Here is a 22,286-nt window from a genome sequence, read left to right as displayed (position 1 = left end):
TTTAAACTCTTTCCCTAGCTCTTTCTCTTTGAATTTTTTTTTTTTTTTTTGGGTTGCATCATTGTTGCAGGCGCAAAAAAGAAAAAGAACTTGGAAGTAAAATGAGCATCAAAACCCAAGCCTGTTGCAGTATGCCCTTAATCCAAAAACCCATTGTGACGTTACATGCAAGCCCAAGTGACATCCGCTGCTGAAACTTCAAGGACTGCATACCCCTCATCCCATCAAAAGCTTTTGGACCCACATATGCTTGAAGAGCCCAAATCCCATTCAGATAAAAAACCTTACGTCCATTAATGTCAAGCCCAATTTTGATGGGATCTTGCTTGCTACCACGTGAAACATACGTTAGCCACACATGGAACACTTCTTCGTGAACGCACAAGACAAAAGCGCTAGCATCAAGGTTCGTATAGCAGGGAATTGGCACCGCACTCTCCGGTGCCTCTGGAACCTTCTCTGCGAATTTGAAACCCATGGAAACTTGCAAAGCTCCACCCGACCCGTTTGCTTCAACAACTTTGCCCGACCCAAATGCAAAACCATCTCCATCCTTGATGATCTGTTCGCTGCCTTCGTCGATCATCGTTCTGCTTGCGGCCTTGTGATCGAAACCCCTCCCCTTGATGAATAATGCGAATAGCTCCGGTGAATGCATTGGAGTTAGCTTGAGCTCGTTGATGAATAGTTTGGCCGGTGTGTTCTCTATTCCTCCGATCCAAAATTTCATGTCAGTAATATTGTTGGGTGCCAATAGTGGGGTGACAGTGGGTTTGGTGTTGTTCGAATCAGACGCCATAGTGACGCAGCGGCCAGACAAAGTAAGGATCACAGTAGATGGAGAAAATGCATCAAACGCAGAGGAAGGAGCAGAAGGAGGAGCACCAATGTGGGCTTGCAAGTTGAATTTGTGTCCCAGTGATTGTAGAAGTATGTCGGACTTAGTGCTCAAAATGGAATAGAATCTGGATGCCCCAAACTTGGCAGCCCGAGCAGTGAACGGAAAAGACGTTTGCGACGACGTCTTGCGAGCAGAGAGGGATGGTCGTGCATTCTGGTGCGAAGCTTGGGCGGGTCGAAGTTGCAACGGTTTCGCCATGAATAAACGTTTACCATGAAAACGGAGGATACAACATCCATTGTCATTCTCGAGACTTAGCAGAGGTGTTGATTCTTTCAATTTTTGAGCCGTCTTAATCTTGCCAATCGCATGTGCAGCGAAATCATCACGTGCAGAGGACTCATTCTTGTTCCTGTTTGATTCAGCATCGTCCATGTTCAGGTCAGTAGCATCGGCCTTTGATTCCATAAGTTCATCCTCCCGCTCTTTGGTAATAGCAAGGTTGAGTTCTGAAATCGCACCAAATTCTTTTTCGACACTTCCGTATTCCTCTTGCATCTGAGTCTTGAGTTTGAGTCCTCCATTTTCAAGTGCTTCGTTCTGGTCGTCGACATCCTCTGTTTCTACTAGTGCGTTCTTCGTCACTTTAGCTTCAGCAACAGCAATGGTGAGATCGGAAACCTCACCAGATTCTTCCTCAATTTGTTCAGGTTCAGCATGATTCAGAGTCTTGAGCTCCACTGGCTCGATGATTCCATAATCATCGTCAGTTAAGGAATTAGTTCCTTGGTCAACAGCAGGCCACAGAGAAGAAATCTGAGCAGATAACTCCTTTGCCATATCAGTCAAACGAGCGAAAGTGTGCGTGAGGTCAGTGATGGCGAGAGTATTTTGATCCAACCGGCTGTTGATAGAAGCGAAGGTGGATTGGTGAAGCTCAAGGCGATGCTCCAAGTCGTCGAGGCCTTTATTGACTAAGTCCGGCAGCACCATAGTGGTGGTGGAAATCATTGAGGGGACCTCCGGCAATGGTGACGGTGGCCAGAGGCTAGGCTCTGATACCTTTGTTATCATTGAAAAGGGCGAAGAGACTAAAACAAGAAAATACTAATTCACTCAACAACAATCACACCAATCAAAGCCCCTATTTATAGCCTTAATAACTAGATTCCCAAACTACCCCTGACCTTATCCCTAATTCCCACGTATCACATTCACTCTCCTTTATTGAGATTTCTCAAAGGGTCTCTTCCATGGTGAGTTTTTTTCACTTTCCCTGTTATTTTCCTCCTCTCTCATTTCTTCTTCTTCTTCCCCAGTAATCTTTCTTTTTCCTTCTTGGTTTCTTGGATAAAATGAGTGATCTAGTACCCTACTCAACCCAGCGGTTTACTTGGGTTATGATTGGGTTACTCTGGTCCATACTAAGTCACACCGGGCCATCCTCCCTCTGGTTCTTGCCATCAACGGTACCAGAAAAGACCCCGGGTTGCCGGTTTTCATACCATGGTTCTAATATGTACATGAAGGGAAAAGGTAGAAATAAAATGTTAATGAAAGCTAATAAACGCTAATAAACTTGTACAAATATTTTCGTTGAAAGTCAGATATTCCGATATCTCATATAAATGTTGCATTTTATTTGTTGGCCCTTTCTTGTGATAACCACAACTTATGCTTTAGTTATTGGATCTTCTCCAAAGCCGTCAAAATGAATTGAGTTTGATGAGCTGTCCCGTTTAACCCACTAATTTGGTGAATTGAGTTGAGGCTTGCTTGGAAAATATTTTGTATGATGAAATACACTTGGCTCGTTTAACTTGTGAGTTAAATGAGCTAACCCACAAGTTTGGTGGCTACATCCATTTAACTTATAATCTTAGAACAGAAAGAATCAAAACTTTGTAAAAATCCTAATTAATATATCATAATATTAAATTATTAGTTGTAATTAAAATCTTAAAAAACCCTAATATTTGCCCATTCTTCATCCTTCTCTTGATCAACATTTTGTGTGCAGCATGCCTTGTCTTCTACATGGTTCATTGGTTTTGTGTTCTATGGTCTACGTTCTTCATTTGCTTTTTGTAAGTAATTTTACCCTCTCCGTATGTCTTGACCTTATGAAATATATTTTTCTTAAGGCCCCTGCATTTTTGAAAAAGATATTTCAAATGACATTGGCATTAATAGTGACACTACATCCATAAGACAAAATTTATATGTTGTTGAGGCTGAGGGCTTCATAATAACTTGAGATATTTGAACATTTTCATTAGTTTCTTTCTCCGTTTTTTTTTCCCCTGGTGATAGACATTGAAAAGTTAATTGTTGAAGGATATATATAAATTATGTTTTGTATTTTAATTGTTGAAGCTCATTAGGGATATGTGAAGGTAGGCTTGGCTTAAGAGCAAGCTTGGTTTTGAAGAATGGGATAGCATTTAAATTTGATGGCTGAAGCATTATCCAGTGGATCTAGATTTCACTGTAGATGGAATGGATTCCATGACTCATTCTAGAAAGAAACATCTAGGCTAATTTTGAAGCTTCCCTCCTTGGAAATAGAAGTTGAAAATATAAAGAAAATTTGGACCTCGGACATTGCTACAGCTATTGCATCAAAAAATTTGTAAGAGTACCATCTAGTTGAATTACTTGGAGCCAGCCATTGTACGAAAGAAATAATTGCCTATGACTTGTTCTTGAAACTGTAATCATGAAATTTTATTATAATGCATTTGGTGTTCTTGCTCGTTTAGTTCACTTTAGAGAAGCTTTAATAATGTTGTATAATTGCATTGTTGAGCAGGAGATATGTATTCGTTTGTTCTTATGTACCTTAATTCTTTATCCTACAAACCCATAATCATTAATACAATGCAGGAAGCTTCTAAAAATAATAACGGGAAAGCCGCGCATTCAGCATGGAGGAATTATGATGACTTCAATGAATACTTTTGGTTAGTGGCATAGATGACAATTTGGCTAGTGTTTTCTTGCTCAATTCTAACACGGACTTCTTTGCAGGTCGCCTACTTGTTTTGATTTAGGATGGCCAATAAAGAGAGATTCGTCATTCTTGTTAAAGCCAAAGAAGTCAAAACGGGTTTGTTTTGGTTCTTTATTTGTTCATCCTTTACTCTCTATGGATAATACTTTTCTGGGGTCCTAATTGTTCATGTTTTCTTCTTTAATATGTGAAATGTTTCTGAAGCCATTTTGCTGATGTTGGGTATTGTTTATCCTTATTTCTTTTGCCATCTATACTAGTTTTTTTTCCCTCTATTAATTTCTTTTTATTTAATCGTACTCCTAAGAAGCACTGAAATGTTCTTTTTCCTTGCTTTTAAAAGGTTTTGTTTGGTTCTCTTCTATTAAACTTTCCACGTCAGAGAAAAATAGCAAAAAACGTGTAATTGACCTTCTATGCTTGTAACTGAAATAATTAAAATCATTCTCCATTCTTGTAATCCAGATAAAGTTTATGGAGGCTATTCTAGGCTTCTAGCACTATACTTGAGTTCCCAATGAAGTTTATGGAGGATATACTAGCATTATACGGGTTCCCAAGAGCCTTTTGGGCCTAGGTGTGAGAATTGTTGTTCCATGGGAAGCTAGGGATCATTTATTTAGTTAAGGGACTCTCTGCCTGGGAATTGGTATAAATAGAAGGAAGTATGATGTAATGGTTTGAAGATTGAATTGATTTGTGTTTTATCTCAGTTGTACCTATGATGCTAGCTTGTTAAATAGTTTGGGTGATGGCAATTACTGGAATGGGGAAGTGGTGGCGAATCATCATATTCTTGTTCATGCATATGTTTGTACATTCACTTTATTTGACCACTTTTTCCCTGTTTGCCCTTCTACATGTGGTTGGCAGACTGGTAAAAGCAGTTTTGTTGAGCATAGAACTTTTCTACACCTGTATCGAAGTTTCCATCGTCTATGGATTTTCTTGGCATTAATGTTCCAGGTTATCTTCCTCATTCGTCCATTATTACTGTTAGGTCTGAACATGGATAATGAATTTTCAAACATGAAGAATGTTCTCATGCTTGATGCAGGCTTTAACTATAATTGCTTTCAACCATCGACACATTGACTTGGATACTTTTAAGACAATCCTAAGCATTGGGCCATCATTTGCAATTATGAATTTCATCAAAAGTAAGCTGTCTTTGTTTTAGGCAGCTGTTGATTTTTTAAATGGGAAGTAATTTTAATGTTACCTTCTATATTTTTGAAATAGTTTGTCTAGATGTTTTGCTTACTTTTGGAGCATACACTACTGCAAGGGGCATGGCTGTTTCTAGACTAGTCATACAGTTCTTCTGGGGTGGCTTGAGCTCTGTGTTTGTGACATATCTTTACCTGTAAGTTCTTACCTTTAAGATGCTCTTGTGCAAGTAGGATTCTCTTTCAATTTTGCATGATATCTTATATATATCTTGCCATTAGCTTACCCCACATCTCATTTGTTTATGATACCTTACCGTATATTTTAATACAACAATTGCAGGAAGGTTTTGCAGGAGAGGAATGATCATAGTTCAGATAATTCATTCTATTTTCGGATATACATCCTTGTCCTTGGTGTATATGCAGCTCTACGCCTATTGCTTGCGCTCATGCTCAAAATACCAGGATGTCATGCAATTTCTGAAATGTCTGATCAATCATTCTTTCAATTTTTTAAGTGGATTTATCAGGTAAGGTATTTTTAATTAATGACTGGGGGTAATTTTCAAGATATTTTTATATGTCATGATATGTTGTTTTTGCTTTTGCGATGACATCAGGAACGGTACTATGTTGGACGTGGCCTTTATGAGAAGATGGGTGATTATTGTAGGTCAGTTGGAAATCTGGTCTGAATAAAAGTACCCTAATAGGGCACGATGGTTAATGACTTCATTGTTGACGCTTGGTTGATTTAATCAAAATGGTTTTATATGCTTGTGAACTAACGGTGGTGCTTCTGTTTGATTACTGGAACTACATGTTTGAACTTTTGAAGGTCACTTGTATCTTATATTCATTTCCCGTGTTATGAGTGGCGTCTAGTGATAATATTTTTTTGTTTTTGTTTTTGCTGGTTACTTTTCTATTCTGTTGTTTCACTTCTGCAGGTATGTGGCCTTCTGGTTGGTGATCTTTGCTTGTAAATTCACTTTTGCATACTTTCTCCAGGCAAGTGATTGTGTTTTGATTATAATATCACAGTAATAATAAGGTTATGATGATCTAGGGATTTTGTTTTATTTATCCTTAAACTTCAGTGCATAAAAGAGTATTTGGAGTGGTTTTACTTGCACAATTTGGTATTTCTAATCCGTTCCTCATATTGCAGATCAAACCTCTCGTTAGTCCTACCAATATCATTGTGGATCTCTCTTTTTTGAATTACTCATGGCATGATCTGATCTCAAAGAGTAAGTATATATTGTTTATGTTATTGTTTAGTTGCACTTTAATATTTTAGTTTGCTGTCTAAAGCAAGTTTGGCCCCTGGTTTGAATCAGAGTGATGCTGTCCTTCTAGTTTCATACAATGTTATGTATTTCTTGTAAAAGAAGAGGGATGGTTTGGGAGTTGATTAATGAGTCATTGGTGAGTCCTTTGCTCTATAAATGAAGGGGCTAGTCAGTGTATTGGGCGATTAGTGTTGTACAAATATTTGATCGAGTCTCACTTCTGGGAGTGAAGGATAATCCATGTGAGCTTTTAGGGGCACGATTCTTTCCCCTTGGAAGTTGATTTTAATGGAAGGTTCCCCTTGTTGGTTTTGGTTTTCATCAATTAGTTTAGACGTGGGACAAGCCTCTTTGAAAAGGTGCTATTTATATAAGGTGCAACTTCCTGAGTGAGTGTAAGTGTTTAAAGGACGTTGGCTCTTCACATGCATAGTCCATAATTCCATATGATATTTAATGACTGATTCTTCTACTTGGCAAGTCAATTTTTAATTGTTAGCTAATGATTCCTATAATGAGACTAATCAATGGGGTTGGGATTTCCCTTAAATTCTCCAAATCACAAACATGTTTTAATAATCTGATTCAAGCTCGGAACTGGTTCTGAATCATTGGATAGATTTTTTTTAGTGCGGTGATTTAGGTTTATCCTTTAAAAGGAATGCTCCAATAAGATTGGCTTCAACTATCAATGGCAAGAGCCAACGATCATCAATTGTGGTCTGGATCCTAGTTGTTTTCTAAATGGCTCAATGTAACAATGCATGATAGAAAATTGTCAAGATGGTTTGAATTATGGGAGGGATAAGAGCTTTATCTATGCTTAGGAAAGCTACCACGCATTGCATTTGGAAAAAAGTGTGCAGTACCTAAAATTTTGCTTTGCTTCATCAAATATGCAATTCTTACGCTGATGTTTTATTGTAGCCTGAGCATCAATATGTTAAAATGCTTTTTTATTGATCTAAGCTTCTTCTTGTTGTTGTTGTATTTGTATTGATCTAAGCTTTTGTTTTTGTTTTTATTTTTGCAGAGAATAACAATTTTTTGACTGTAGTTAGCCTATGGGCTCCTGTTGTGGCTGTGAGTATTGTTCATTTATTCAGCTTCATTATCATGCTGATTGTCTATGGGATTGCATAATTACTTCTTTTGGATATTGTTTCTGGATCATAATTTCATGCATTTCTGTTAGTCTTTTGGTCTATGTAGTGAAGGTTCTTTTGTAAAAAACACATGTCCAAGTTTTATTTTAGGTGCTAATAGCTGTATTTGCCATTTACTCTGGTAATTGGCAGTATCATGCATTACTAATGCTTGATTGCTTTACAGATTTATCTCATGGATATTCACATTTGGTACACGGTCTTGTCAGCAATTGTTGGTGGCGTAACAGGTGCACGAGCACGGTTGGGTGAGGTATAGAGGAGAAAAACTGACTTTTTTTATTGTTACAATTATTGGTGCTTGGATGTGCAAACAATTGCTCAAGTTATTGATGACTGCTGTTTGCAGTAGTTGTAAAACCCTGATATTGGTAACAAAACTACAAAATAATAGTAAGGAGGTCAGCGTAAAATTTTCACCTTAATTAGGGGTCGTCCTACCAGAGCACTCCTTTTCTTGAAAAACCCTTGAAGTAGCCTTGTATGTCAGACTACCTCCTAAGGGAAAATGGATACATTTTTATTTGGAATATGTGATTTTGTTGTCTTCATGGTTTGTTTTACTGCCCTTTCAAATTTTGATGCATAGATACGCACACCTGAAATGGTGCATAAACGTTTTGAGAGTTTCCCTGAAGCCTTTGTCAATCGTATGATCTCTCCACAAATGAAAAGGTGAGTTTTCTAATATGCAGATTTTCCTTTTGCAATATGGTTTGCTAAGTGTTTTAACTGATGCATTGAGGTATTGTTTGTCTGAATCACTTCTTCACACCTTTGTCATATATCTTTTTAATTTATGATGGAGTAACACATTTATTGGTGGGGAATGTATGTGATGTTTGATTTTGTTTAGGGTAACCTTAAACTGCTTTTTTTTTTCCTTTTTCTTTTTTCTTTTTAAATGAGAACATTAAATAACATTTTACCTATGAAAGCATGGTCACGTATGCCATGTGCCTACGTCACTATATATTTGACGTTTTATAAGACTTGATGCTTGACTGAACTTTGTTTTAATGTAAGTATATATTCCCCCCTCCATTATTTTCGCTAATGGAAGTTGCTTTGAATGTGGCCTTTCAGGGTGCCTTTCAACCGGCAATCATCTCAGGTGAGGTCAAATATGCCTTTTTTTTTTTTTTTTTTTTTTAAGGGTGTTTCAGATGCTATCTCAAATTTTTATGTTTTCACTTGTTCTATGTGTCAATTAAATTTCAATTGATCAATGCAGTTTTAAGTTTTGAATGTTTTTCTTTGGTGTTTCTTCCCTGTTTGATTTTGGATTATTGTTTATTGTAAAATGAGGTTATTTGAAATTCAAATTCATGGGGCATTTTGCTAATATTTGTTGCCGAGGAGGACGATATTTAGTTAATTGCTTTCAGGAGAACCTTCCATGTCAGTTTCCATATGGCTGCATCTATTACCACTTGCTCATGATTTTATTAGGTCGAGGCACTTAACAGTGAATCGATTGATTACTTCTTTTTTCTTGGCTTTTGAAAGATAAAATTGCTTATGCCTAATTATAACTTTCCTTTCAAGTTAGGAAGTAAATATTTTATATACAGTTGGCAGCTTAGCTCTTCAAGCTTGCTTCATGCTTGTCACAGCCTTTGTTGGCAGACTCTGGATAGGATAATTTTATTGTTTTAATATCTTTACTTTGCTTTTTGATTCCTTCATGAGAAGGAGATCTTACAAGTTCGCTGACTATGTTTCCTTCACGAGAAAGAAACCTTCGTCTATTAATAGATGTTAGGCAGCATATGTAAAAGATAGATTTTGATGAATGATATTTTGTAAAATATGTGATCTCTCTCCATCCTAAGTCTGTCTCCCTCTCGTTTCCCCCTCAACCCTCTCTCTCCCCCTTAAATTCTGTTCTGTTTCTTCCTCTCCCTTTCTCTGTTTCTGTCTTTCTTCTCTGAAACTCCCCTGTTTCAGTGAGAACACGCGCGTGTGTGTCTTACATCACCTATGTTGACTTGGCTTAAATGAGGAAACCTGTTGGCTTGATGGGTCATAATGATTTGAGGGAAAAGACACAGGAAAAAGAAAGCTCAGCCCTCATTGATGAAGAAAGAAAGATGAATAAGAAGAAATTTAGCACCCTTCATCTGTTTCCCCCTTTTTTTGGGTGAGAATCTGTTTCCCCTTCGACAACACCAAAATCCACAAAAAATTGCAAGAACAGAGCAACGAGAAGCATATGAAGTTGTTAACCACTATTTGCTTCAGCTACTTTGAATACTGATGAGTTACGGAGAAGCAGGTGACTTAAGAAGGCGTTGTACCAGTACCATCTAATGAGGGAGGCTCATGAGAAAACAGAGCGTCTTGCGTAGAAGCATTTGAGAAAAAGAAAAGCTATGAGAGAGAGAAGAGATTAGGGTGTAGATAAAGATGTCAGGAGAGAGGGAACGAGGAAAAAGAAGACCTGATCTGAGAGAGAGAGAGAGAGAGAGAGAGGAGAGGGTAGGATGTGAATGGTAGAAATATCTGGAAAGGCATGAGAAGCACGGTGTATCTACACATTTTTCAATGTAACGGAGAAGTTTTCATCTTACTAAGTGAAGAAGCCATTCACGTTCCCCGATTGTCTTTTGAAAAGTCCAATAGGTTACAATTTTCAATGAGTAGACTACATTATTAGATAAAAAATATTATCATTTTACTATAGCTTTTTTATGATAGTTTTTGTTTTTTAAATGCCCATTGCCTGTATTTTAGAAGTATCTTTTCTCTTTTGACTGCTTCAATGAATTCTCACTTGTTAATTTGGTGTTTATTCATTTTGGTATTATTATTTTTATTTTAGATAATTAATATAATTAAAAATATGTTAATTAAAACCAATTTGGCCTTGGTTAAACCATTGAACTTTGACCCATTGTCTCCATTGGCTCAGTGACTGGTTTGATTTTTAATACCTTGGTTGTGATATGATCTTCATTTACTTGCCTTAGCTTAATATGAAAATACCATCCACTCCAGTCCATGCTCGGTCACCATCTTGGAGAGCTCTTGTGGGCAGTATGGATGAAAGAAAAATTTTGCGTGTGGCATGGACAATAGACACGTTGCTTTTTGATGATGAAAGAAAACGCATGTTTTATCACTTTTATTTCTGTTTGTTTGTTACCTATTGTAGCTGTTATAGTCAATGTTATGTTTTATTATTCCTTCTCATGTTAGAGAATTATTAACCTTTAATCACTACACTGATATCTGTTGTTTGAATTGAGGAAACTGGAACTCTTTGGGTATTACATCTTGGCTTAAAGTTCATGATGATTCTGTTGCAGCATTACTTTCCTTTTGTTTGGGTATTGTCTGGTATGCAGTTTTAGTACATGTGGTCATTTTTGTGTAGGAATCTCAGGATAATAACAAAGAATATGCAGCCATGTTCGCTCCATTTTGGAATGAGATAATTAAAAGTCTACGAGAAGAAGATTTTATTAGCAACCGGTATATCATAGAGTTTTCTTCATGATAACGAGTATTAAATTTGCTTCTTTGCCTTTACTTAAGTTGGCTGACTCAACTCAGTGAGTCTTGCTGAGCAGGCATCATTTTAATTTAGTTTCTTTAATTTGTCCCAGGGAATTGGACCTGCTTTCTATCCCTAGCAACACGGGGAGTCTAAGATTAGTTCAATGGCCTTTGTTTCTTCTAAGTAGTAAGGTATAGCCAATTGTGCAATATGCCTTACTTGGGACAAAATTTTGAACTGACTTCTGTAATATTCTGGGCTGCTGTGAAATTTTTTGGTGATACTGTTTTTCCAGATCCTTTTGGCAATTGATTTGGCTATAGACTGCAAAGATACCCAGGCAGATCTTTGGAACAGAATATGCAGGGATGAATATATGGGATATGCAGTTCAGGAGTGCTATTACAGTATTGAGAAAATTTTGTATTCATTAGTTGATGGCGAAGGAAGGCTTTGGTATGGTTTTCACTGCTCTATCATGTTTTCTGATTTATATATATATATATATATATATATAAATTTAGTGCAAGGAGATATGGATCAATTATCAACAAATTTTGAATTCAGTAGTTGATAACAGAGAAAGAGTTCCAAGATGATTTTAACTACTATTTATTATCTGATATTTTATATTTCATTTATGGGTTAATAGATAAAGAATATGAGGGGAGAAGTGTGAGGAAGAGAAGTGCCAGTTTCATATAAAAAAATAACGAGGAAGAGAGCAATACGGAATGTGGAACTTTTTTAGTAGATAACGATTACTAAGTGAACTTAGGGAAAGATAGCTATGAATCTGCCAAGTCATAGTCTTGCAAGTTTTGAATTTGTTGCGAAAGTAATTTTTCCTTTGGTATTTTAAAATTTTTTTTTTTTTATTAATGTTCATTTCTGAGAACAGATGTTGCCTATAGTGTCCATCTGATAAGCCAGATTCAATTCTGAGAACAGCCTTGGTTATATTATTCCATAGTTTTGCCTCGTAAAACTTTTATGTTTGCCTTCTGAGATAGCAATTGCATGTGGATTTCAGACGATCATCAAGATTTTCTGTTTCGAGAAAATTTTGGAACATCCATTTCAAAGCAATCTTCTGCCTGCGTCTTATTGTAACCCCCCCCCCCCCCACACCAAACACAAGAGTTTGAACCATTTCTTTGAAGGTTATAAACATCTTTTGCTATTTGCGTTTTCTCCACATAATTTCTTTCACAGGGTAGAAAGGATTTTTCGTGAAATCCATAACAGCATATCGGAGGAATCTCTTGTTATCACTTTATCACTTAAGAAGCTTCCACTGGTTTTATCAAGATTTACAGCATTAACTGGACTCCTGGTACTATTCTGTGGACCATGTGGATGATATACTTTGTATTATTATGAAAGCTTGTTTAGCCTGCGGCTGATTGTCTATCATTATTGAAATTTCTCTGTTAATACTTTAAAATGGAGGGGAAAAAAGCATTGTACGTTTATAACACTTTCTTTGTACCTTATCAAAGTTACTACAGAGATATGTGGTATTTTACTCACTGCGCTGCTTGTTTTGAACCATTTAATGACTTGGAGGTGATATGCTATACTCTTCTCTCCCGTCATAAGTAAATTCTTTTTTCAAATATGATGATGTCTTTTGTTTTTAGGAGGTGAAATGTTGCACTTTATGTGAGAAAAGCAGCTTTGAAGGAATGAAAAATCTCCAGATGCACCTTCATGGAAATAAAACATCAAAGATTGAAAATTCAATAGAATTTTTTCCTGCCATTCTGATTTTCCTAGCTGATTCAGTTGTCCCTCTATTTTTTATGCTAGCATTGTAGCATTGAGCGGCAGTTATGAATTGATGGTGTTTATTTTGATCGGACTTAATTAGAGGGCTATTTGAAATCTATTTTTGTACTTAGGAAATTTCCTTGCTTTCAATTCTTTTGCTTGATACTGTTTATGTTGTCAAAAGATTATAAATATTTGCCCTTTTTTGGTTGATGTTTGCCTTGAAATATTTGGCAGTTGGTTTTGTTTTTAGAGCGTACCTTTTCTTATATTTATGACAATAATGATCTGTGTTAGATTCGAAATGATCCTGCACTTGCTAAAGGTGCCGCCAAAGCTGTATTTGAACTATATGAAGTTGTTACTCATGATCTGCTTTCATCTGATTTAAGGTACTTGGTTGAATATTTATGATTTTCAAGGCACTGTGACTTGTCTCTATTGTCTACGTTGCCATCTTCTAACGTGTTGATTCCCTAGGGAACAACTTGATACATGGAACATTTTGGCCAGAGCGAGGAATGAGGGGCGCCTTTTTGCTAGAATACAGTGGCCTAGTGATCCAGAAATTGTAAGAGCTTTGGATATGATGCCTCCTCCTTTATTTTCCTCTCGTTATTCCTTGTTTTTCTGTTTAGATATCAGAGTGGCTGAATAATGTTTGTTGTTGTAGAAAGAGCTGGTGAAACGGTTGCACCTTCTCCTTACTGTAAAGGACTCAGCTGCTAATGTTCCTAAAAATCTTGAAGCGAGAAGAAGATTAGAGTTTTTTACTAATTCCTTATTCATGGACATGCCTCCTGCAAAGCCTGTTAGTGAAATGATGCCATTCAGGTATAATAAGCCCGATGTTTAAAGCAGAGTGTTTTGCCCCCCATTTCTAGTATTCCACCATATTAACATTTTCCCTTATATCTTTTGTTTGAACTTTGAAATAGTGTCTTCACACCATACTATAGTGAAACTGTACTATATAGTACCTCTGAACTGGAAAAGGAGAATGAAGATGGTATATCTATTATTTTCTATCTGCAAAAGATATTTCCAGGTATTGTCTTCTCTTTTGAGCTTGGCTTCCTGAGAATAAACACGTGTTTGTTTCCAGACTTTGAAGTCTAAGTTGTTTGTGATTATGTTTGGCAGTGATTTTTATCTTTAAATTATGAAACAACGTTTCTCTTTTGTGTTGTAACTAATGAGAATTGTCATGGGTTCTTTCAACTAAAATGCTTAAGTTATTAAGTAAAGGCTTGGGAATAATTTTGTTATAATATTTACCAAGGGCCATTCTGCCAAAAGTTAGGTTGTCAAGTGAAATCCCATCAATAGTTCTATTACGATCTCTAACAATGTCTAATGTGTACCCTCAAATGATAGCTATTGGGCTAGAAATGTGAGCAAAGTGTAAGACCTGTACTTCTTGAATTTAATTAAATTATGAAAAATGGATGTGATGGGAGTTGAATTCTTGACAGCTTGTTCATCAAAGCTCTGATACCCAGTCATGAATAATTTCACTTAAACGTTTAAGCTATTGAGGTTTGTAACATGGTTTTATTATAAATAAACTCATTGTTCATTGAGTTATGTCATTCAGAATGGAAAAGCAAGTGCATAGGAAGGGAAGATGGTAACAATAATAACCCGTACTATTCTCATAGAATGAGCAAAAAATAATTCAAAAAGTAAAATATTCCAATCAGCTTAAATAAGGGGTAGAACTGGAATATATATGTTGACGAAAGAAAAATAAAGTAAAAAGTCTTGAAAGTGCTGATGTTACTCAAATAAAATAATGCATGAAAAGGTCACGAAACTGAAAATGGTCCTCAACAAAGGTTGCTGACGCCCTTCAACAATAATCTTATGGTAATAATAAGAAGCAAATCAGAGAATAAAGTAATCTGTTTAATACTTTTTAGTCCAATATATCATGAGTGCAGTCATATATAATACACCAAAAGCAAAAACAAGATATTTCAAAACTTTCCCTCTGGTTGGGTTGTATACGCTAGGCATATGCAACTTGCAGCTTAATTCTTAATATTTAATTCTGAGCGCAGCCTTTGATGTTTGCCACTGGGAATTGCAATGGAGTGCATATTCACTCTGAAATAAACGTAGGGAAGCAGCTCTGAATTTTGTTGATAGAGCAACGTTACATATATAGAGGACTTGAGTAGATAGAATCAGGTCTCATCCTCTGATGATCTCCTGGGATCTCGGAAAATGATAACTGAGAGACAACATAATAAATATGGAATGATATGATATTGGAGATAATGACTTGACTAATTAAACGACAAAACTAGGTTAACACATGGGAGGCCCCATAATATGGCCGCAGGCCCACTTCCTGCAAACTCAGCAATCTGCATCTCCATCTTTCTTGTGATGAAAAAATGACCAATATCAGATGTTCAATCCTGTGATAAACAAGATTTTTAGGAATGTCTGTTGATGCGATTTTGTCATACATACCTCTTATTTGCCCTTCTGAGAACTCTAGTTCTTTAAGGATTCTGTTCAACTGGACACCTTTACATATCCAATGTGCTTGTGGCCTGAACATAGCTTTTGTGCTTCTTGTGGCGACAACTTCTATCTTTTGGCTTTTTAAACTCACAAGGTTGCCTCCCTACCCAAGGTGGTTCTTGTTAGTTGCCGAATCAGCCCAATTTGCATCCCTGTATACTTCCACGATCTTGTTTGTGTCCTTCTTGAAGTAAATACCTTGCCAGGTGTCATTTTCAAATATTGAAGTATTCTGTCGGATTTTAAATTTTGTGTATTAGGCTTATTTTATATTGACTCATCAGACAAATCAGGAAGCTAATATTCAATCTAATGAGAGATAAATCAAGTTGCAACTTTTTTCCTCTATTAAATTCAACATGTAAATAATTTAGTGCGTAGCTATTTGACTTTTTGATCCAGTCACTTCCATATGTAAGGACTATTTTATTTTTCTAAGCCTGCTGTGTCTGATTCTTGACTAAGAAGACTTCTCAGTCCCCTTTATTTAGTGTAATTACTTGTAGTTATGATGGGCCTGATAACTAATAGGCCTAACTGGTGACTAATTCATGGGCTGTGAGCTGTGTGGAGGTGGTTAAGTGTGTATGCATTTGTGTATGAGTGTGTGTGAGAGTGAGAGAGAGAGAGCAGTAGCGGGAAATATATTGTGGGGAATGGGGTCTGAGGGAAGATAAGGAACCAGTGAGCAAAAGTTGGGATAGATTAGGGTCTCAAACAGCTTGAGCATTTGTGATTGTTTGTGTCTGCATCTTTGTTTTATGCATATGTTCAGTATTTCCAGATGCTCGGATCATACTCTTGCAATGTTTGTTACCATTTGAATATCAATATGGAGGTGGATTCCATCACACCCCAATTGGGTGTCAATCAGTTTGGTATAGTACTTTTGTTAAAAACCAATAATGTTGGTTGATGTCTTTCTGGAAGCTATCCTAAAAAGTAAAGTTATTTTGAGATGGCCCAGCCATCTAGGTTTTTGATTTTTGTCCCTATTAACACACTCAAAATAAATGACGATTGCAGATGAATGGAACAACTTTCTTGAAAGAATTGGTCGAGATGTGTCCACTGGTGATGCGGACCTTCATGAAAGTTCCAGTGATTCTCTAGAGCTTCGTTTTTGGGCATCTTATCGAGGGCAGACTTTAGCCAGGACAGGTGATAAATGCATACAATTCCTTTCCTTGACAACAGATTGCATTTTGTTAATATACTTTCTGGCTAGTTGTTATCATGCATATTTTTTTGATCGTTTAACTTCTTTCATAATGCAGTACGAGGTATGATGTATTATAGGAGGGCTTTGATGTTACAGAGTTATTTGGAGAGTAGATCGATTGGAGGTGGTTAGATTATAATGTTTTTTTTGGCTTATGATTTTCTTTCTTTCCTTCTTTTTTGTCCATTTTTTGTTGTATAGTTGTATTGATATTTATTTCCATCTGTTGCCTCAATAGTGAATGACAATTATCAAAACAATTTCATCACAAGTGGAGGGTTTGAGCTGTCACGCGAGTCACGGGCTCAAGCAGATTTGAAGTTTACGTATGTAGTATCATGCCAAATTTATGGGCAACAAAAGCAGCGGAAGGCACCTGAAGCTGCTGATATAGCTCTGTTATTACAAAGGTATGAAATTTGTGATTTGGTTTCTGGTTTGCTGTTAAATTTCTTTTTGAAGTGGTGTAACGGGTAATGAACATTTTGTACTCATTCCTTTTAGCAAGGTCTGTTTTTATGTTTAGCAATGTTTTTTCCCCCTTCACATCCTGAATTATTATATTTGGGAGAGTTGGCAAATCGAGACAACGTGATATGATTGACTTTCATATTTTTTGAAGATGTTTAGGAGTATTCCCTGAGTGAGTCATGAATGATGTACGTAATATTGACCGCTGAACCTGCATTTTACTTCTGTTGTGAAATGAGAAACAAGAAACTGCTTTCCTTATTGTCATACCATTTTACCATTTATTTGTTACCTCCATAAACACCTCATCAGAGACCTCTTTGGTTGTTTTTAACTCTTTGAACATCTAATGATATCTATTTCCTTTTCTTCATTTACTCTCCTTTGTGTGTGTATCTCTTGGTTTTCCTCAAATAATACAAGTGTGACTGCATTGAACTGAAGTGATTATTGTGTTTGTTTGAATTCCACGATGTACATGTTCTTGAAAATGGACTGGAAATATCTGGTACGAGAAAGAACACGAGAACAAATATAAATGGTCAGGAAGTGAAGAATCATATAATCTGAAGGAGGAGGTAAAGTAAAATAAATAATAGTTTGCAATAAGTGCCCAGTGGCTAGAGAATATCGTGGATGAGTCAAAAAGAGGTTGCAAATAATTGGGACGAATAAATGATATGGTCATATCTGTAATTAATTTGAAGACTACATTAGATCTGGAGATTCTTCAGAATTAGAAGCCCTCAATTAATTACAAGCTTCACAACATTTACAACAATTCTAACTGGAGAGGTTGACACTGAATGTCATACCTATTAGATACCAAGTGCTGATACAAGTTTTGTTGTGGATTAAAACGTGATGTGGACTTGTTCTGTCCTGATTGTCCTTTTTATTAGCATCTTCAAAGTACGCTTTTCTTGTTATCAGGAATGAGGCTCTCCGTGTTGCTTTCATTCATGTTGAGGAGAGTGGTGCAAAGGATGGAAAGATTTCAAGGGAATTTCATTCAAAGCTTGTCAAAGCTGATATAAATGGAAAAGATCAGGTGAAGAAATGTTTCCTTGGACAATATCTACTTTGATGATTGATATTATGATAACCTATATGCCAGTGCTCAAAACATGACATTGTGTTGTTATGCATGGAATTGGGCAGAGATCTTCGTAATATTTTGAAATTTAAAATTTTCTATTCCCCCTCGGGAAGGGGCAGTGAAATGTAGTTATTTCAGGATGGACCAAGTTTAACAATTATAATAATAATATGCTCTGTTTTGAACCTGTATCATGTACCTTTTCTCTCTTCATGGATTATACCAAATATGTATAGATGATTTTTGGTCTGCTTGGTTTTTTGGTATAATTACTTCGTTGATCCATGTTTATGAGATTTGACGAGTTTTTATGTTGGCTGTCGAGGGCTTAACGCAACCCTCCTCCTTTATCGGAGCTTGGGACCAGCTATACTATATAGGCCGAGTTATAGTGGAGGAAGGCTACCAGAGTTATTTGAAATAAAAAGGTACTTGAGAAGCTTAAGGAAAAATTTTATCGGATTGCTATAAGACCAGTTATGTTATATGACAGTGAATATTGGGCGATAAAGGGAAAACAAGAGCATAAAGTTGGAGTAGCAGAAATGAGGATGTTGAGATAGATGTGTGGTCATACAAGAAAAGATAAGATTCAAAATGAAAATATCAAAGCAAGAGTCGGTGTAACCCCTAGCCAAGAGAAATTGAATATCATTTAAGGTGGTTTGGACATGTGCAGAGAGACGGCCATTGGAGGCCTTGGTGAGGAGGGTAGATCAGAGAGTATGGCATCTCATAAAAAAAGGCAGAGGAAGACTGAGAAGAACACTCAATAAGATCATTGAATGAGACTTTTTGGTCAACAACATATATAAGGATTGGGTTGTTGACATAGCATAATGGCGTCATGTGATTCATGTAGCTGATTCCATCTAGTGGGATAAGGCTGCTTCTTGTTGGTTTTTTGGTATGATTCCATTAATATGACAAAATCAATAGCGAGGTCATGCCAGAGGTGCTTGGTATTTTTAGTTGTTCATCTATTTCTTTACAGATTCACATTTTGATTAATTTTAGTGGTTTTCTATCATGGGTAATGATAAATTTTACATTGATTGACTGAAAATGCATGTTTTGCAAATGCAACCAAAAGTTGCTTCTATAAAACTGGGTTTTGTTAACTGGTAGTGGAACACATGCAATGTTCATCAATATGGTGTTCTTGGTACTAAAGTTTTATGATTTTTCTTTTGGAAAATAGTTTGAAAATAACTAAGGAGTTTATTCTAACTTTTTATACAAGATTGTGCGCGATAAATTTCTTGGTAACTCCTGAATTTTGTATCTTCTAGGGCTGAGTAACGAGCAGGTTGGGTAGGCCCGTATCTGTACGTAACCCATTTAAGCTCATTGCTAAACGGGCTGATTTAAATGGGCGGATTTAAACTGGTTACAGGGAACTTGTTTAAGAAAATGAGATCTGGAGTTGAATTCAAAAGACATGAAAATCATAATACTATTAATCAAAATCCATACTCCATAGTCCATACAATCAGAAACCATTTTTATAAATTTCTAATGTTCAAGCTTTAAAAGAGGACAACCGCAAATATAAAATTCTAAAGGATTAATCACTTGTCATCATCATCAATCTTCGTCGTTATCATAATCATTAGCTTCTCCTTCAGCAAGCCGGAAAATCCACTAGCCTAGTCGAGTTGGGAGGCTGGGAGAGACAAAAGATCTAAGTATTATTTCTTCAATTACTGAGTGAGAGACCGAGAGATTGAGTTGGGAGGCTGGGAGCGGTGATCCTGCATGAGAGACTGAGAGATCGAGCTGGCAAGCTGGGAGCCTAGAACCAGCAAGAGATTGAAAGATTGAGTTGGGAGAGGGAGAGGGACTTTGCGTTTGTGCGATTGGCGAAGTGAGAACTGGCGATTTTCGTCTGCGCGGCTGGTGAATTGGCGAAGACAAAACTTGAAAGACAAGGTGAGACGCAGAGGGGAAATCGGTGAGTCAGTGTCCGCAACTGTGGCTATGAGTGCCTGTCTGCTTGAGAGCTGAGAGCCTGAGAGTGCCGAATACGGTGATTGTGAGTTGAAGATCGAACTCACCGAAGAGTGACTAAGTGAGCAGCAAAGCAATTAGGTGTGGGGTGGGTGAGCTATAACTGCTGTGAGAGGCTGAGAGAGTGAGAGACGAGGCTGTGCAGTACTGCAGTGGTTTGGACTTTGGAGTAATGGACTTCACAGTCACACTTGAGGACTTGGAGACAGGGACACCGAGTGATTGAGAGATGGACAGAGCACTGCCACTGAAATGGGCCTTGAATCTGGACTGGACTTGTAATTTGTCCTAAGCCCCTAACTAGTGACTAAGGCATATTTGACCTGTATTTTTTTCAATTAAAAAAAAAAAACTAAATGGGAGGGGACAGGTAGCCTGTGCCTATGCCTGTAGCCTGCCCATTTAATTTGTAAACCCGCTTGTTTATTTTCTTTTTTGGGTGGGCTTAGATGGGCCTAATTTTTATGGGTTGTGGGCGGGCGAGTAGGCGGCTAGGTTCCGGGTTGCATGCTCAGCCCTAGTATTTCGGTTAATTTTTTTGTTTACATCTATGTTTTGAGAGGGATATCTTTTTTTTTTCTTCCATGATATATATTTTTTACATAACAATCTTAGTGGGTACTTCCCTTATGGATTTTCAAAGGCATTGGCAAACTATTTTAAGCCACGAATTGCTTCTTCTTCTTTTTAAATTCCTTGCCCTCCTTGGTTATATTGTTTTCTTTTATAACCGTTCCTTATTGGGAAAAAAAAAACAGAGAAAGAAGAGTGAGAATACTTTGTCAGTCAATGTTCAAGGTCATTGTGAATATGACTGCTTTTCTGAAGTAGTGCATTTTGAAGTTTTTTGATGTTTCCATCCTGTTTAGTCTTTTGAATGTTTGTGGCTTATTAAATTATGTTCTAACTTTGTCAGTTTGGTGAGATAGCTGGTCTTTCCATTCCTTGAATTGAGTTGTCATTAATGGTGCTTAACGCTTGTAAGTGTTTCTTCTTGTGCATAGGAAATATATTCTATCAGACTTCCTGGGGATCCGAAGCTTGGTGAAGGAAAGCCTGAAAACCAAAACCATGCTATAATTTTCACTCGGGGTGATGCTGTCCAAACAATTGATATGAACCAGGTACAAATATGTCATCGTTTTATCTGTTACTCTTCATTGTCATCTGGTAATTACACAAAAATGACCTCTTTTTATCCAAGTGTACAAATGGATATAAGGAAAAGTTTTCTATGTCGTTTACGTGGAGTTTCTTTCTTGCTTTGAGATTTTAAACTTAGTATACATATAATGTAGAGCATTTAAGATTTCAAATGTCTTTTGTGGCGCTCTGATATGATATCAATTTTTGGAGTAAACTTGCTCTGATTTTTCTTATGCATTTATGGAAGAAGTGCAATCAATCCTGTAAGAATGCAAAATCTGCTGACTGTAAATCAAAATATATTAACTTATCAATCAAATAGAAAGGATAACAATGAGATAAATGTAAATAAAAGTGAGGTAATTAAGAAACCACACTGATAGGGTGGTTGTGGAAAGATAGGCGAAAGAGAAAAGAATAGAGAGTGAGTAGAAATAGAAACTGGAATTATACTTAATAATTCAGGAAGTCAAAACATAATAGAATAAGACTGATGATTATCCTTCTCTGTAAGTCATGGGTAATCCTAAACCTAATTAAATTAAATATCTAATCCAAATCCAATCATAATCTAATGATATCTAATAGTAACTAATCTTTAGTCTTAATTAAATACTCTAGTCCTTTTATTATTAAACATCGTTGAGAGAATATGTGATATCCAGAATTCACATAGATCACCAAAATTAGTGCAACTCTCTCTCTCTCTCACTCACTCACGCACACGCATTTTGAACATAAGGATGTGGCTGGAGCCATTACTATAATTGTGACAAATTCAATTAGCCGATTAAGGTCTGGTTAAGATGTTTGAAATACTGAAAAATTTAAACTGTGTCAAACAGATGTACAGGTGTATTGAATGGATGAGTTTTATTTAGTACAAATGATGTATTGGGGGTGTGTTTTATCTATATGTATGCATTGAATAACAGCAATAGTTTGGCACCATAACTCCTGCCCAATAGCTGACTACTCACAGCAAATGTTATGATTACATGACTATTCCTCATTTTCATACTAGTAACTGCATATATTTCT

At 36.6% G+C, this 22,286-nt stretch overlaps 1 protein-coding gene across 1 annotated transcript in view; it reads left to right on the top strand.

The window, feature by feature from the left end:
• Positions 1–22,286, top strand: part of LOC114723161 (callose synthase 10) — a 49,031-nt gene that overhangs the window by 8,240 nt on the left and 18,505 nt on the right. Inside the window, exons 11-36 of the mRNA XM_028909318.1 lie at positions 3,728–3,804; positions 3,872–3,950; positions 4,728–4,820; positions 4,912–5,014; positions 5,097–5,220; positions 5,367–5,556; positions 5,647–5,699; positions 5,977–6,037; positions 6,198–6,279; positions 7,355–7,404; positions 7,654–7,740; positions 8,077–8,162; positions 8,574–8,601; positions 10,867–10,964; positions 11,099–11,180; positions 11,285–11,445; positions 12,205–12,325; positions 13,060–13,154; positions 13,243–13,333; positions 13,436–13,596; positions 13,701–13,810; positions 16,324–16,458; positions 16,575–16,643; positions 16,758–16,929; positions 17,924–18,041; positions 21,104–21,223. Of these exons, the coding sequence (XP_028765151.1) occupies positions 3,728–3,804; positions 3,872–3,950; positions 4,728–4,820; positions 4,912–5,014; positions 5,097–5,220; positions 5,367–5,556; positions 5,647–5,699; positions 5,977–6,037; positions 6,198–6,279; positions 7,355–7,404; positions 7,654–7,740; positions 8,077–8,162; positions 8,574–8,601; positions 10,867–10,964; positions 11,099–11,180; positions 11,285–11,445; positions 12,205–12,325; positions 13,060–13,154; positions 13,243–13,333; positions 13,436–13,596; positions 13,701–13,810; positions 16,324–16,458; positions 16,575–16,643; positions 16,758–16,929; positions 17,924–18,041; positions 21,104–21,223 (2,646 nt within the window). The remainder of the gene's footprint in view (positions 1–3,727; positions 3,805–3,871; positions 3,951–4,727; positions 4,821–4,911; positions 5,015–5,096; positions 5,221–5,366; positions 5,557–5,646; positions 5,700–5,976; positions 6,038–6,197; positions 6,280–7,354; positions 7,405–7,653; positions 7,741–8,076; positions 8,163–8,573; positions 8,602–10,866; positions 10,965–11,098; positions 11,181–11,284; positions 11,446–12,204; positions 12,326–13,059; positions 13,155–13,242; positions 13,334–13,435; positions 13,597–13,700; positions 13,811–16,323; positions 16,459–16,574; positions 16,644–16,757; positions 16,930–17,923; positions 18,042–21,103; positions 21,224–22,286) is intronic.

Source organism: Neltuma alba, unplaced genomic scaffold (assembly GCF_004799145.2).
Source record: "Neltuma alba isolate B1F8T4 unplaced genomic scaffold, ASM479914v2 tig00012124_pilon, whole genome shotgun sequence".
Taxonomy (NCBI): Eukaryota; Viridiplantae; Streptophyta; class Magnoliopsida; order Fabales; family Fabaceae; genus Neltuma; species Neltuma alba.
Note: the sequence above shows the minus strand (reverse complement) of the source record. Positions and strands in the feature narration are given on the sequence as shown.